Source organism: Labrus mixtus, chromosome 23 (genome assembly GCF_963584025.1).
Source record: "Labrus mixtus chromosome 23, fLabMix1.1, whole genome shotgun sequence".
Lineage (NCBI taxonomy): Eukaryota > Metazoa > Chordata > Actinopteri > Labriformes > Labridae > Labrus > Labrus mixtus.
The window spans coordinates 18,554,186-18,569,934 of NC_083634.1; the positions used below are offsets into that span (position 1 = coordinate 18,554,186).

At 41.4% G+C, this 15,749-nt stretch overlaps 4 protein-coding genes across 8 annotated transcripts in view; 2 read left to right on the forward strand and 2 right to left on the reverse strand.

The window, feature by feature from the left end:
* LOC132958949 (Fc receptor-like protein 5) overlaps positions 1–11,205 on the forward strand; it is a 51,860-nt gene extending 40,655 nt beyond the window's left edge. The window contains exons 8-10 of the mRNA XM_061032025.1: positions 10,237–10,479; positions 10,890–11,132; positions 11,198–11,205. Of these exons, the coding sequence (XP_060888008.1) occupies positions 10,237–10,479; positions 10,890–11,132; positions 11,198–11,205 (494 nt within the window). The remainder of the gene's footprint in view (positions 1–10,236; positions 10,480–10,889; positions 11,133–11,197) is intronic.
* The window catches only part of LOC132958711 (Fc receptor-like protein 4), a 44,670-nt gene that overhangs the window by 1,146 nt on the left and 27,775 nt on the right, over positions 1–15,749 (reverse strand). The window contains exons 11-13 of one of the 3 annotated variants that reach the window (XM_061031722.1): positions 15,614–15,700; positions 14,590–14,684; positions 14,255–14,347 (exon numbers count right to left, since the gene is read on the reverse strand). In XM_061031722.1, the coding sequence (XP_060887705.1) occupies positions 14,590–14,684; positions 15,614–15,700 (182 nt within the window). In that variant the 3' untranslated portion in view covers positions 14,255–14,347. Of the gene's footprint in view, positions 1–14,254; positions 14,348–14,589; positions 14,685–15,613; positions 15,701–15,749 lie in introns of those variants that run through there. The other 2 variants (XM_061031721.1, XM_061031723.1) reach the window with 2 other exon arrangements.
* On the reverse strand, positions 409–2,789 carry LOC132958729 (low affinity immunoglobulin gamma Fc region receptor II-like). Of its 3 annotated transcripts, XM_061031761.1 has the most exons (7): positions 2,572–2,767; positions 2,444–2,488; positions 2,083–2,346; positions 1,763–2,005; positions 1,306–1,422; positions 948–1,004; positions 409–691 (listed from the first exon to the last, which is right to left on the reverse strand). In XM_061031761.1, exons 1-7 carry the CDS (start codon positions 2,600–2,602, stop codon positions 471–473), a joined length of 978 nt encoding a protein of 325 aa, XP_060887744.1. In that variant the 5' UTR covers positions 2,603–2,767; the 3' UTR covers positions 409–470. The 3 variants fall into 3 exon arrangements, with proteins under 3 accessions (XP_060887744.1, XP_060887746.1, XP_060887745.1); XM_061031763.1 differs by lacking the exon at positions 1,306–1,422 and having other exon boundaries at positions 2,572–2,789; XM_061031762.1 differs by lacking the exon at positions 948–1,004 and having other exon boundaries at positions 2,572–2,763.
* LOC132958731 (Fc receptor-like protein 5) overlaps positions 11,191–15,749 on the forward strand; it is a 42,204-nt gene continuing 37,645 nt past the window's right edge. Inside the window, exons 1-2 of the mRNA XM_061031767.1 lie at positions 11,191–11,455; positions 11,533–11,775. Of these exons, the coding sequence (XP_060887750.1) occupies positions 11,428–11,455; positions 11,533–11,775 (271 nt within the window). The 5' untranslated portion in view covers positions 11,191–11,427. The remainder of the gene's footprint in view (positions 11,456–11,532; positions 11,776–15,749) is intronic.

Consider the following 15,749-nt stretch of genomic DNA (forward strand, 5'->3'; position numbering starts at 1 on the left):
TGTTTTTATTTCTCAGTGAAGAACTTTACCATTATGTTTAAAAAGATAAAATAACCCTACTTAAAGTCTTCAACATCATTTTAGACCATGTATGTTTTGTATGTATGTTGTAGTTCCCTCAGTGATTAATAAAGGATATCAAAAAAATATTTCTGTCCATTTCATGGCCTTGAGATACAGACACATGAAGTAGTCATTTAATGTTGTCAAACTACCCCAGGTTCAAGAGGAAAGGTGTTTAAGATCAAGACATAGGATGGAGAATCGTGAATGTGAAATGAACCGTGACAAGATAAACTGTCAAGTGAGGTACCTCTCTTTGTCCTGTCTTTTGTAATCGCAGCATACATCGCTTGGTCGCTTGATGCATCTGCTGCCACTCGACGGGCCTCAACAGTGACTGAAAATACAAATGTTTGGTAAGAATCCACATCGATACATTACACAGGCATTCAAAATATATATAGATTTCAAAGTCGAGCAATTATATCCACAAACTGAAAATTTTCTATTTCAAGAAGAAAGGAGTTTAAGATCAAGACATAGGATGGAGAATCGTGAATGTGAAATGAACCGGGACAGGATAAACTGTCAAGTGAGGTACCTCTCTTTGTCCTGTCTTTTGTAATCGCAGCATACATCACTTGGTCACATGGTGCATCTGCTGCCACTCGACGTGCCTCAACAGTGACTTAAAATACAAATGTGTGATAAGAATCCACATCGATACAGTACACAGGAATTTAAAAAAAATATATACATATATAAAAAATAATTTGTCTTTTTCTAATGAGGACTGAAGGACAACAGATTTATCTTTTCACACTTCAAAGGACATTTGCTCTGATTATTGTCGATAAGACGAGCAGGCTGCTTTTTAAAAAAATCTATCACTCCTTTGTTTTAAGCACAAGTTTACTGAACATGCTAATGGTACCTGTTCTTACCTGTTTGAACCTCAGCTGTGCCTGACTGAGGTGCCAGTGTGGACAAGTACAGCATCACTGCAGTGCATGAAATAAAAAAAACCCACTATGAACAGGGAACCAGGAAGACATTGAGACATGATGAAAATACCACTTCCTGGTTTAAAAATGTGCAATTTGCAACTAGGACTGACGGCCTACGATCTCCTTGGTGTGTCAGGGCCTTTAGAATCCATAAGCTGTGTTCAAGACCCCACTGTTATTAACTGGCCCATTCATCCATTAAATACAATAAACAAACGTAAAATGCAAATATTCCACAGGGACTATGACCCATCAATCACTATAAGCGCCTCTCGTTAGTGAAATGTGTTTGTACCTTTGTTCCGAATATATTTGCCGAAATGAAGAAGTCCAACCAGCAACAACAGAATCGATAAAACAGTCATAACTATCCATGGGGTAGAACAGGATGAGAAATTCTCTCCCTGGTTTTCTGTAATGTAATCACAAAGTAATAAAGGAAACAATGACAGAGGATTTTAGGTTTGGATGGATTGAAAGATTAGACGAAAAATTAAGAGTTTAAACCTGAACGTTTCAACTTTTACTATTAATGTAAAGTATGCAGTTTAATCGTGCACAATTCAAGTTTGTTAAAACTCTTGAATCATTGTCAATATGAGACCACAGATTCACTGGGTAACCTACAAAGGGATGAAGAGGATGTGAGTTAATGTAAGCTGTCCTTTTCAAATCAATCGATATACTGTTTCAACACATAGTTATATCACACATATTCTTAAATTTGATTTGGTAACACTGATGTGTCTCACCTTGGACAGCCATCAGACTCTCGGCTGATTCTCTTCCTCCAGAGATGCTACACTTGTAGAATCCTTCATCACGTTTGGAAACACTGGAGATGCTCAGGTTTCTTGTAGAGCTTTTTCTGATAAAGCGGCCATCTTTGTAGAAATCAGCTGAGAGGTTGGATGAGGTCGTCTTGTGTCGACAGCACAGAGTCACAGCCTCTCCCTCCACCACACTGATGGGACTCTCCAGGATCACAGGACCATCTGAACAACATGGGGTTCATATTTTATATCACACAAAGATGAGTGCATGTAAAGATCTCGTCTTAATGCAAACATACCTGTAACAGTGATGTGGATGATGTCGCTTCTCTTCCCATCTCTGGACTCACACCAGTATTGCCCACTGTCCTCTGGAAAAATATTAGGAATAGTGCAGGATGACCTTTTTGATGTCACTGTAGTTTGACATTTGAGTAATTCCCCTTTGGACCGATGTACAATTTTCAATCCAGTCGGGTCATGAGAGCCCTCACAATGGAAGATCAGAGCCTCGTATTCAAAGAACTGCAGTCTGTTTGGTTCAAGACGGAGAATCAGTGAATCTGAAACAAACCAAAGAAAGACATGTTCTCTTATGTCATACAAAATACCAAAATGAAGCATTTGAACAATAACATTGAGAAACTTAACGGTACATACCCACATCTTGAACATGTGCACCCAACAGGAATAACACACAGATCACTGGAAAGAAGAAGAGTTGTAGGTTAGATCTCATCAAAACAGGTACGGAAATATCTATGAAACAGATAAAGAATCATACTCACACAGCCTGATGTTAAGAGCACAGACCTCCATGTTGACTCTCTGAACATATGACTGAAGTGTCCACGAGGTGAGGAGGGGTCTCCTGCTGCTTATTTCTGCTGCTGATGCGATACATGGTTTGTGGTTAGGGTTGAAAATATTTCCCCACAGACTAAGCTGATCGAGAGCCTGAGCCGGGGTTCATTTGAATGTCATAAGACGGAGACAATGAACTGAGACAAACTGACTGTGAGAACAAACTCTGGTTTAAATACAGATAGTCTGGCTTTTATATAGTGCTTCATCAATTAACATTACTGTATTGTCTTTTTTTATCCTATTACAATTTTAAATATTTTCCACTTATGTATTTATTTTAATATCTTGTTGCTCTTATGTGTCATATTTTCTTTTATTTTCTTTTATAGATATTTTTAATCAGGGCCCGAGCACGAACTGTGCGAGGACCCTCTTGAAACCCTACCGATTAATATTTTTATTTTTATTTTTATTTTTATTTTTATTTTTATTTTTATTTTTATTTTTATTTTTATTGTTCCGCCACTTTGCAGCTTTTTTGAGGGCCTGAACGTGCCCAAAAACTCACCAAACTTTCCAAGGTCATCAGGTCTCGTGAAAAATTTGATATTTTGGTTTCGTCAACGGAGTTCGCAAAATGGTTCAGTGGCGCCCCCTTGAAATTTTCAAAATGGCCTCCCCTTAAAGGGATTTTTCACGTACATTCACGAAAATTGGTACGCATATTAAGCTTGTCGGGACGGACTAAAAATCCTGTTGCAGCGTTTCAAAAAACCCGACAGGAAGTCCACAAATTAAAGTTGAATTTCCCATATAATGGCCCAAAATGGCTCAAAATCGCAGATTTCAGCCTTCCTATTTGAAGGATTTTGCCCGAGGGCGCTCATCTGATCGGCGCAAACTCAGTGTCAGTGCGTTCTAGACAGGCTCAACATATCTCGTTCTGCGCTGCACGTTATTTCGTCAAAGGGCATGGCCGTGGCGTGCATTAGAAGTTTTTGGAGTGTTTTGGCAAGTTGCCAAAAAAGTAAATGCTTATATCTCTGCCATCTAGTGTTCAATCATATTACAATTTCTCATGCATGATACAGGGCCTCCCGGAACACATCCATGATTGGCATTTTTTCATTAGTCACAGCGCCACCTGTTGACAACAGGAAGTTACTGCTTCTCAATTAGCATTAGCCATGGCTACACGGTAGCTCATTTTCCCCTCAAAATTGGTGTGGACCATGCTAACACCTTGGCCATACAACACTTTCAAGCTCAAACGCCTATCAAACGCCGATCGCTCACCATCAAACAGGAAGTCGTTTTTCACGGGCTTAACATAGTCGTACTGTCCCGAAACTTCATACATATAATCCTGGTAGTAAAGTCAAACATGTTATACCATTTAATTGAGTGGGCGTGGCTTAATGACTCAGTGGCGCCCCCTACAATATTTCAAACATTCAGCCCCCACAGCACATTGAACCTACAATTCTGAATTTTACTATGCCCCCGAATGCAAGTACTAAGTACTACATCCTATATACTTTGTCTGATCTTCTTGAAATTACATAGGTATGTTCAGGGTTGGCCTCTGAACACAGTGACACAAAACAATAATAAACTTTAACCATAGCGCCCCCTACTGCAAAAAGTACTACATCCTATATACAATGCTCAATTTCCTCCAAATGTCATAGCTATCATGACAGTGCCAGCCAGAACGATGTCAAAACTTTATGTGATCTTCATTACGTTGCCTATTTCAACATGCCAGTACTACGATTTTTACACATGTCGCACTGCACGACCTGCTGCTTTGCCACGTTCCGCTGCTGCTGCACTCCCGCGGTCGCGACACACCCCGACATGCACAGGGGTGCGAGGGCCCTTCATCACCGCTTGCAGTTTTATTCTTATTGGTGTGCATTAGTCTCTCAATGATTTTATAAATGATTTTATAAATTACTTTAGGTCAATAACTTTTCTGCACTCTTGTTAAGCACTTTGAACTGCAATTTAATTTGTCTGAAAGGTGCTATATGAATGAAGTTTGATTGATGATTGATTGATTGATAACACACACTTCTTCAAAGTATGGGCAAGGCGTTTCATAAAAGACTTTATGAATACAAATAGAGACACATGACTATATATAAGCAGTAGTGATTAACTTCAATTTGAGATGCAAGCAGATGCAGTTAAAGGGACAGCATAAAGAAGTCTGTGGGATGATATGATGGAGTCCTTAACGTCCTAAAATCTCTGACAACACGCTGCCCCACGCCGAGGTGAAAGTAAAAGTGCTGAAGCCTCCAAACATTGTTGGTAATGACGACGGTAATGTGACACAAAGAAGTCAATTTAAAATAAAATAAATATACAGCTCCTAACACGTTGCCCTTTGAGCTTATTGCAGTTTCAACACAATCTACACAGAATAAAAATAGTTTTACATTAAAATCTTTGATGCCAATAAAGGGCCAAACAGTAGCACTTCACATTGGTTAATGATTAAAGCGCCACTGTGGATAAACAGTATGTAGAGCATGTGATTGTGTTGGACTTTTACACTCGAGTTCCTTCTCCGTCTGGTGTAAGTTCAACCACCACAGGCAGGCAGATTTAAGATGTTATTTTTGCCTGTATATAAAAAATAGGAAACCTCAATGACTTCTCTAAATCACTCCAAACTGATGCACACTGCAGACTTTGATTTAAAGTGATGTGCCGAATGATAAAACAGTTTGAAGCTATTACTTAAAGTTATTCACCGTCCAACAACAATGGACCATGTTAGATTGCTCCAATCGCTCCATCATGAAAACACCTGGACTAAAAGAATAACATGCCACCTACACTGGCGGTTAAAATAGTCATTTTGTGTTACCTCATTTCATCGTTCATACTTTTCTATCTTAGGCGTGTTTAAACCTTCTGTCCGGACAAAACAATGATATCAAATGTATTTGGTAACGTGTGGGGGGGTCAAAAGCCATTTTTATGTTTAAGGGGGGGGGGCCTGGCAAAAACAGTGTGGGTACCACTGCCTTAATGTAACTGGGCTGAAGTTTGGCGAGTGGGTTGATGAAATGGTCTATGTATTCTGTTATTGTGTATGTTTCTTAGTTACAGTCACTGACAATGGGGCGGCCGACCGGAACAACCGAGGGGACCGTCCAGGTGTCAGGAGGCTTGTGGCTCTTGGTGAGCAGACAGAAGAGGTCTGGGCTCACTAGGACCGTCCAAATATTGTTTTTGTTTCAAATTTATTAATTTGTGTCTGTAGATTGTTTCTGTAATCTTTCTAACTAGTGTCTGTGTCTCTAATTGTAGTGGGTGTGTCAGTGTTTTATAATATGTGTTGTTATTTAACTGTCTGTGTGCTTCTAAGATGTAATTGTCCCTATCCTGAAGAACTATTTGGCCCCCCTTATCTGTTGGCTTGTGGATGTGTTTGTGGTTATCCAATGTTCTGATGATGCGTTTATGTTCCTGACTAATGTTGTGCGTTCTGTGTGGCAGGGGGCGCCAATGTGTGAGTGTGAGGTTGTTTTTATGGATGAGTTGAGAAATGGCGGGTGAAAGTGTGTCTGTGTTTGGTGACCAGTGGGACGGTCCAGTGAACGGCACAGGGTCCCGCCTCTACTCCCCCTGGAAGTGATCCTTTAACTTTAGCCTCCTGTGGAAGGTGTGTAGGTCCCCTCTGAGCGCCGGTCGGGTGGGTGGGTTGGGTGTGGGGATGAAGGTGAGACCTTTTTCTAATATCTCCAGCTGCACGGCTGTGAGGGAGAAAACGGCACAGAGTTGGACTGGTGGGGAATTGCAATTTGACAGTTGTCCCCAGTTACAAGTTTAATTGTTGTTTGCAGTACCTGAACAACATCCCGGCCGTGTTTGCAGTCCAATGTATGTGGTCGTTGTGTGTCTGGAAGAGTAGTGGATTTATTTCAGGTATGAAGTTATATCTGGAGGTTATTGTGTCGTTGAGTTTTGTTAGTAGTGTCTGTTTGTATTTTTCCAGTCTGGGTGAAAAGTTTATAACGGGGATGTAAAGGGTGGCGTTGGGGAAGGTGGTCTGGCTGGTCCTCCACATAGTCTGTAGTTGTTTGAGTTGTGTGGTGGGGTCGTGTTCTGAGAGGCAGTTGTTGAGTCCGACTGAGAGTATTAACTGTGTGGTGTTGTGGCATGGGGTGAGTTTCTTAAGTATGCTGGCTATGTGATGGAAGTTGGCTCCGGGAAAACTGTCAACCTGTATGTGTGGGTCTGTGAAAGGAGGGATCCGGGAGAGGTTGGAGTCACATATAATGAGTGTCTTCTTCCGGACCTCCAGCGACCAGTCCTGTATCTTTCTGTGAGTGCGTGGGTGTGTGTGGTTCCGGCCTACTTGGGGAGCCAGGTGCTGCCACGAGGTGATAAGAGGTGGATATCTCAGATGTTGGGGTTGTTTTCAGCTTTGCTTTGGTTACTCTCTTCATCATCATTGATTTGTTATCCACCTCTGTGTTTCTATTTCTCCCACAGGGCTCGTCAGCAAGCAGCTCTGGCTCCCTCTGCTGGTTGTGTGGTGTGTCTGTAAGTGGAGAGGATGAGATGGTGTTACTGCAGGGTAGAACAATGTTACTGTAAGGCGGTGTCTGTTCAGTGCGGTTATTGACTGTGTGTGAAGGGGGTGAAGAGGGAGGGGAGGAGGGGGCGACAGGGGGGCAGGCAGAGGACCCAGCCTGCGTGACCCCCAGACGGTCGAGTGCACTCTGTGGGAGTGGATGGATCTCAACCTTCACTCGACATCCGGGGCAATGGGGGCTGAGTCACCCCGCCGGGCCCCGATGCCGTCGCCGACCCTCCCAACGTACAGAGACCTGAGGAAGTGGTGGGAGGAGGAGAGGAGGGGGGTGGGCTAGACTTAGGGGACGAGGAAGGTATGGTAGTGGAGAGGGGGGGTGGGGGGGGGGGGGGTGGAGGAGGAGGAGGGAGCAGGGTTAAGGTTAGGTTTAGGGGAGGGGGGAGGTAAGGTGGTAGAGAAAGAAGGGGGTGAAGGGAAGAGAGGGGGGCGACGAAGGTTGGGTTTAGGGGAGGGGTAGGGTGGGGTAGTAGGGGGAGGAGGAATCATGGGAGGGGAGGAAGAAGGGTGACGACACGGGTTCGTGTTAGGGGGGAAGGGGGGTAAGGGAGGACAGGAGAGGAGGAGGAGGGAGGCCAGGCAGGAGTAGGTAGGAGAGGAGGGCGCGGGAGGTTACGGTGGGTGGTAGATGGACCTGCTGGTTGGGAGAGTGGAGGAAAGTCCAGAGGGGAGAACTGAGGCACAGGAGGGCCCTCCTCGCTCCAGGGCCCCCTGGTTAGGAGGTCCCTAAGAGTGGAGACGGAGGAGGACGTGAATTTCCTCCTATACCTCACCCTCCCCCACTGGACGGCCATATCCAACGCCTTCAGGGTTAGTTTAGGGTTAAGGTTAGGGTTAGGGAAAGGGGGTAGTGGCCCAAACTGCTACCCCTAGCATATTTAGGGTTAGGGTTAACCCCTCAGATTACAACACATTCCAAATGTCTACTATAACACATTTTTTAGATATTCAGCCTTACATCACTTCCTACATCTCTCTGGTTTCAAACAAACTTTTTAAAATGATTAAAATCAGCAGGTGAAAGCAGCAGTGAAACAAAGCTCAAACAAACTTGTATGTATTCTCACTAATATTCATAATGAGAAGACAGTTTGGTACCTTTGAGTCGATAATGAAGACAGTCTCATGTTACAGCGATCTGGGAGGACATCAGAGCCCGTTATAGCTGCTTCATTTGGGCTGCTGGTCTCACCACACGGACATAACCTCAAACAGCATGACAATTTTTTTTTCTTCACAGGCTTGTGAAATTGGAAATCTACCACAACAACTGTTCAGGTCTCATGATCACAGAAACATATTACTCAATATCATCACCACTGAGTGTTGCACAGGTGTGGCAGGTCATCATGGGACTTGTGTTCCCAGTCGATAAGAGCAGGCCCCACTTCCTCAATGGGGTGGGGTTGGGGTTGGGGGGCAGGGAGAAAGACTGTTCCCCCAATTCAACCATGCTGCTCTTTCCTTTTGTTTCACTTTCCACAGCACACCTCGCTCACCATACCTCCACTCATACATACACCCTTACAAGGTCGATTAGCTGACGTCCACATCCTCACAATCCTTCTTTAATTGATGCATTCACTTTGTTGTGAATAAATATTCACATACTTTTGTGAGTACCTCCTAGTCTCCTCCCGTCTTTTTGTCTCCAGTGTTTTCAGTCCGCCCCAAACTAAGGGTTCCTGTAGTATAACTGAACCTCATCAGTCCGCAAAGTCTCTGATTGTCAAACAAATGCACGTTGGCCATGAGGGGGAGGAGCAGCACAAATTCCAACATATTGTTGGTGAAAGACAATTACAAAGTTGGCTTACTATCAGCTGTAGAATATATCAAGAATTAGAGGACATGTGTCCCAGCAGGACTTGGAAAACGCTGAAAGTCGTCCATATTGATGCTTTAAACTGTGTGGACGGTTCTATTGCAGGTTGTTTCAGGCTCACAACAGCAACACCTGACCATCAAATGACTAAAGTGACCGAAGGATGAGGGTTTACAGTTTCAGCCTGCAGTTATGTCTGCAGATATCTTGTGTTTATATTTTTAACAGCTGACCTTGTTAGTTCAAACTGCCTGACGTTACGTGTTTGAATCAATGTTTTCACATCATAGCAGTCCGCTTCGTTCTTTGGCTCCGCCCAATGACGCTAATCTATCAACAGAGGCTTTACCACCACCACAGCAGCTCAGTCAGTGTGAACGTTGTTTTGAAAAAAATCTAAGTGTCAAACTTAGGGTAACATGAGCAGCATAAATAGGCCACACAGGAAGAAGCCCCTCCTCAGTTACACTTCAGTTCAGTTTGGTGTTCAGACAGTCAACATGGAGGACAGCGCGCTCTGCATCAAACTCTGTGAGTACGTTTGGTTGAAACTAAAGAGTGTAGTCGTTCAAGGTTAGGATGGAAATGATGGTTTAACGCAGAGGACGGTCTTGGGGCTTGGAAAGGCTTTCAGGTTCAGAATATTTATATGAGATTTTCGCCCTGAAAGATGAAAAATGTAAAAGTCAAAGCTCAGAGGCAGCTTTAGGAGCTGTAAGAATCAGTAGAATTTACGACTGTTAAAACACGTCTCACTCATGTGGAGCTCTTCTCTTTTGTTATTCCAGTGGTCCACATGTTATTTCTGCTGTGTGCACATGTTCAGGACGTTGGTAAGTACCAGGTTGATGCTTAGTTGTATTTTAACTTCAGTTGGTACTTTCTGGTGAAATAAGAGAACATGTCTTTCTTTGGTTTGTTTCAGATTCACTGATTCTTCGTCTTGAACCAAACAGACTGCAGTTCTTTGAATACGAGTCTCTGATCTTCCATTGTGAGGGCTCTCATGACTCGACATCAAAAAGGTCATCCTGCACTATTCCTTACATTTTTCCAGGGGACAGTGGGCAATACTGGTGTGAGTCTGGAAATGGGAAGAGAAGCGACATCATCCACATCACTGTTACTGGTATGTTTGCATTAAGACGAGATCTTTACATGCACTCATCTTTGTGTGATATAAAATATGAACCCCATGTTGTTCAGATGGTCCTGTGATCCTGGAGAGTCCCATCAGTGTGGTGGAGGGAGAGGCTGTGACTCTGCGCTGCAGACACAAGACAAACTCTACCAATCTCTCAGCTGATTTCTACAAAGATGGCCGCTTTATCAGAAGAAGCTCTACAGGAAACATGAGCATCTCCAGTGTTTCCAAACGTGATGAAGGATTCTACAAGTGTATCATCTCTGGAGGAAGAGAATCAGCCGAGAGTCTGATGGCTGTCCAAGGTGAGACACATCAGTGTTACCAAATCAAATTTAAAAATACATGTGATATAACTATGTGTTGAACCTGAAGCAGATTATACTGATTGATTTGAAAAAGACAGCGTACATTAATCAACATAAAGACGGATGTAAATGTACTTCCATGTGGGATGGGTCTTATAAATAACCTGACACGAAAATAAAATATTAATTTATTCATATACCCAAGTTAGCCAAAGGCTAATTTTTGGCTCACATCCTCTTCATCCCGTTATAGTTTTCCCAGTGAATCTGTGGTCTCATATTGACAATGATTCAAGAGAATTATGCTAGAACTTTACATCACTGTTACTGGTATGTTTGCATTAAGACGAGATCTTTACATGAACTCATCTTTGTGTGATATAAAATATGAACCCCATGTTGTTCAGATGGTCCTGTGATCCTGGAGAGTCCCATCAGTGTGGTGGAGGGAGAGACTGTGACTCTGCGCTGCAGACACAAGACGACCTCACCCAATCTCTCAGCTGATTTCTACAAAGATGGCCGCCTTATCAGAAGAAGCTCTGCAGGAAACATGAGCATCTCCAGTGTTTCCAAATGTGATGAAGGATTCTACAAGTGTATCATCTCTGGAGGAAGAGAATCAGCCGAGAGTCTGGTGGCTGTCCAAGGTGAGACACATCAGTGTTACCAAATCAAATTAAAATATGTGTGATATAACTATGTGTTGAAACAGTATATTGATTGATTTGAAAAAGACAGCGTACATTAATCAACATAGAGACGGATGTAAATGTACTTCCATGTGGGATGGGTCTTATAAATGACCTGACACGAAAATAAAATATGAATTTATTTATGTACCCAAGTTAGCCAAAGGCTAATTTTTGGCTCACATCCTCTTCATCCCGTTATAGTTTTCCCAGTGAATCTGTGGTCTCATATTGACAATGATTCAAGAGAATTATGCTAGAACTTTACATCACTGTTACTGGTATGTTTGCATTAAGACAATATCTTTACATACACTCATCTTTGTGTGATATAAAATATGAACCCCATGTTGTTCAGATGGTCCTGTGATCCTGGAGAGTCCCATCAGTGTGGTGGAGGGAGAGACTGTGACTCTGCGCTGCAGACACAAGACGACCTCACCCAATCTCTCAGCTGATTTCTACAAAGATGGCCGCCTTATCAGAAGAAGCTCTACAGGAAACATGAGCATCCCCAGTGTTTCCAAACGTGATGAAGGATTCTACAAGTGTATCATCTCTGGAGGAAGAGAATCAGCCGAGAGTCTGATGGCTGTCCAAGGTGAGACACATCAGTGTTACCAAATCAAATTAAAATATGTGTGATATAACTCTGTGTTGAAACAGTATATTGACTGATTTGAAAAGGACAGCGTACATTAATCAACATACAGACGGATGTAAATGTACTTCCATGTGGGATGGGTCTTACAAAATTACCTGACACGATAATAAAATATTAATTTATTTATGTACCCAAGTTAGCCAAAGGCTCATTTTTAGCTTACATCCTCTTCATCCCTTTGTAGGTTACCCAGTGAATCTGTGGTCTCATATTGACAATGATTCAAGAGAATTGTACTAGAACTTTACACCACGAGAAGGCGTGCATTATTTCTATTTCTGTTTTCAGAGAGTCATGCGTCCTCAGATCTTCCGTTCATCATCTACAGAAACATTCTCCCTGTAGTAATGATGGCTTTGCTGCTGGTGCTGCTGGGACGGTTCCACTGTGGGAAACTCCGAGGTAAACCCACAGGTAAACAACAGCACCTCATGTGCACTCAAATTGAGATGGAGATACTGAAATAAAGGATACGACAGGATGAACGACAAAGACAGACATTTTCTCAAAAGTCTTGTTTGGTTGCCAGAAATGAAAAGCATCCCATAATGCTTCATTGAGCTACTCAGCTGCTGTCTTCCATGTGTTACAGTGCACCTTGTTCATTATATGTAATGATGATCCACTTATATTCAGTGCATGTTGTGCAAACCAATGAAAACATTTTTAATCAGCTAAAAGAATCCAATCCATAGAAATGTTTTTAAATGAGCAGATCAAAGAAAATGGCAGCACTTCCTGTTTGACAGGTTTCACATATTTAATTCACTTGTTTGTGAATGTCCAACAGATGTTCATTCTTCTTCTGTATAAGGACGTGAAGATATCACAAGTCAAATAACACTGTGCACAGTTTGTTTCAGTGTCTTTCTATATTTAATATTCACATCTGAGAGCACGTCTTCTCTAACCCTGACCCACGAGCCGCAACCCATCTCAGCGTTATTTATAGAGCACCTCTCATACGTAAAGTCTGTGAGCCCATAATGTTTGTGTGAACACAGTCACTGTTACAAAAGGACCCGAGATTAAAATTGTCTTTAAAACCCACATCATGTGCTGCACAAGCAATCAGCAGGCGCAGCGCGGAGCTTCACTTCCTGCTCATATCTGCATAAAAAATTGACCAATAATACGAATATTTGTGATGGTAACATGAACATTTAAACTGTAATATTCCACTGAATGTTTTTATATCAACAACAATGTGAAATAAGTCTGTCTCTTTGTAACAACAGTTCACATTTTTATTAAAGATGTGTGATGGAAGTTTTTCCTGTCTTCTTTTCATGCAGTGTGGTCATTGTACAGCAGGGGGAACTCATTGTTAGTGTTGTACCAACATTAACCCATTAATTACCAGCTATACTAAATTAGGTTTTTTCAGGAATAGTGTCTCAGATTTCTTTATGTTGGAGGTAGAAACTCGAAAATGGCGTTGGTGATGTAAAATGCACGTGGCTACACAAAGCAAGGTGACCAATCTATTTCCAACACCTTGTTTGGTAGACAAAGTAATGTTCACAAAGGAAAACACATGCTAAATATTGTTCTCAGTCCAATGGTGGATACAAATTAAAGGTTAAAACAATCATTTTATTCACAGTGAGAACCCATAAAGAAGATCAGATTTTTAATTCATTCAAAGCTTTTTCTTTTGTTTCTGTGACAAAAAGTCAAAAACCTGCCACCTTCAAACCCTTCACACTTGTGAACTCTTCTATAACTCTACATACCTGAGTCATGTTTGTGTGAAAGAAAGAGAGAGAATGTACCGCTGCCAGCCAATCAGAATCAAGAACTCTTTTCATGAAGGTCCTGGGTTTACTTCAGATTCTGTAAAGACATTCATTCCCCAGATGGTGAAACTCATCTTTTCGTAGAGACAGTGAAATATTTGATCTAATTAGCATTAGCATGTTAGCATGGTAATTTTGAACATATTAGCTTGCATTGTACTAGCATTCAGCTCAAAGCATTTGAGAGCTACTACCGTTACTGTCCACTCAAAAAGACGTTTTTGTTGAACATGTTGAATATGAATCGGGATTGCTGATAAGAAGACCCTGAGAAAATACTGTTTGCATGAAAGAATAAACACCAGTACACTTCTTTAATGGCACAGTTATTTTCTGTCTTCTCATGTATGACATTTACAACCACATTAGACTTAAAGTGTCAGACTCATTTCTTTATTTGGACTCGATCAGCGTGCTTCAGATGAAAGTGAAACTGCAGCATCAAGGTGGTGGCTGACCACAGTTTCACACTCACATAAATACACACAGCAGATGGAACATGTGGGTTTAACTGTCACTATATAATAACAGATAATACATCTGAAAATACAAAACGCATCTCTTTAATATATCTTTAAACATCAACACATGTAGGGCGCAAAGCATGAAAAACATTTCTACAATGCAAAATAAAATTGTTTTTTCACATATCAGGTTAAACCAAACATCTCATGTGCTGCTCGTCCTTCAATCAGCAGTCACGCTGCGACCTGAAGACAGAAAAGGTTAATAGCTCTGAGCATACCACATTTATATGAAACACGGGTCGTATCATTCTGAGAAGCATGACAGCTAAAGTTTGAACTGAAGCATGTAGGAAATGCTGCCTTAAGTGGTGCTTTGGTTGAACATCAACGTCCAGTGATGTTTGAAAGCTGCAAATATGGGTCATGTTCTAACCTCTGCTGTCCATCCTACCAGATATGAATGTCAGTAATGTCCTGAGTCTTACCTACTTGATCAAAGAATAGAGGGGTTCCTGTGTCAAAGGTCGGTTGGTACCAGCTGAGTGAACTGTCGCCGTCATGATTCTGGATACTCCTTGCTCTGTTTTGAGTATAGATTGAATTATCTCACAGTGTTGCCAAAATACTTACTAGAACACTTGAACATCAGGCAACATTTAGTTTATGTTTTATTACAATAAGTCTCACTCAGTTGTTGAGTGTCACTTGGGTCACCCAAAGTGGAGATGGTTATAGCCTCCTTGTTTAAGCTTGAAACGTTTCACCTTATTTAACACATTTTCTAAAGTATTTGACTATTTTGATGAAATGAAAGGAATTCTTTGCTTTAACCTTTCTGATCTTTGCTATCCTGTTATTTTGGGTTCTTGGAGGCTTAGGTTTGAATCCTATTTGTTAAAACTTTCCTAAATCCTGCTACCTCTCGTGTGATTTATTATTCATCAATATGCAGATGACGCCCTGTTCTATGTCTGTTAACTGTATTAAACCATTAGGCATTAAATCCAAGCTTGGATAATTGACTTTTTAAGTAACAATAATCAATAATAATAACTTTATTTGTAGTTTACAAAGTGCTATGTTATGCATATTATCAATGTTTGAATCTGTAGTGTACATTTCACTTTTCTGTAGACTTTATCAGAGAATATCTCTGCAGCTGAATTCACCTTGACGACTACTTTAAATCTCATACAGAAATAAGCTGTTTTTATTTCTTAGTGAAGAACTTTACCATTATGTTTAAAAAGATAAAATAACACTACTTAAAGTATTCAACATCATTTTAGACCATGTATGTATGTTGTATTTCCCTCAGTGATTAATAAAGAATATCAAAAAAATATTTCTGTCCATTTCATGGCCTTGAGATACAGACACATGAAGTAGTCATTTAATGTTGTCAAACTACCCCAGGTTCAAGAGGAAAGGTGTTTAAGATCAAGACATAGGATGGAGAATCGTGAATGTGAAATGAACCGTGACAGGATAAACTGTCAGGTGAGGTACCTCTCTTTGTCCTGTCTTTTGTAATCGCAGCATACATCGCTTGGTCGCTTGGTGCATCTGCTGCCACTCGACGGGTCTCAACAGTGACTGAAAATTCAAATGTTTGGTAAGAATCCACATCGATACATTACACAGG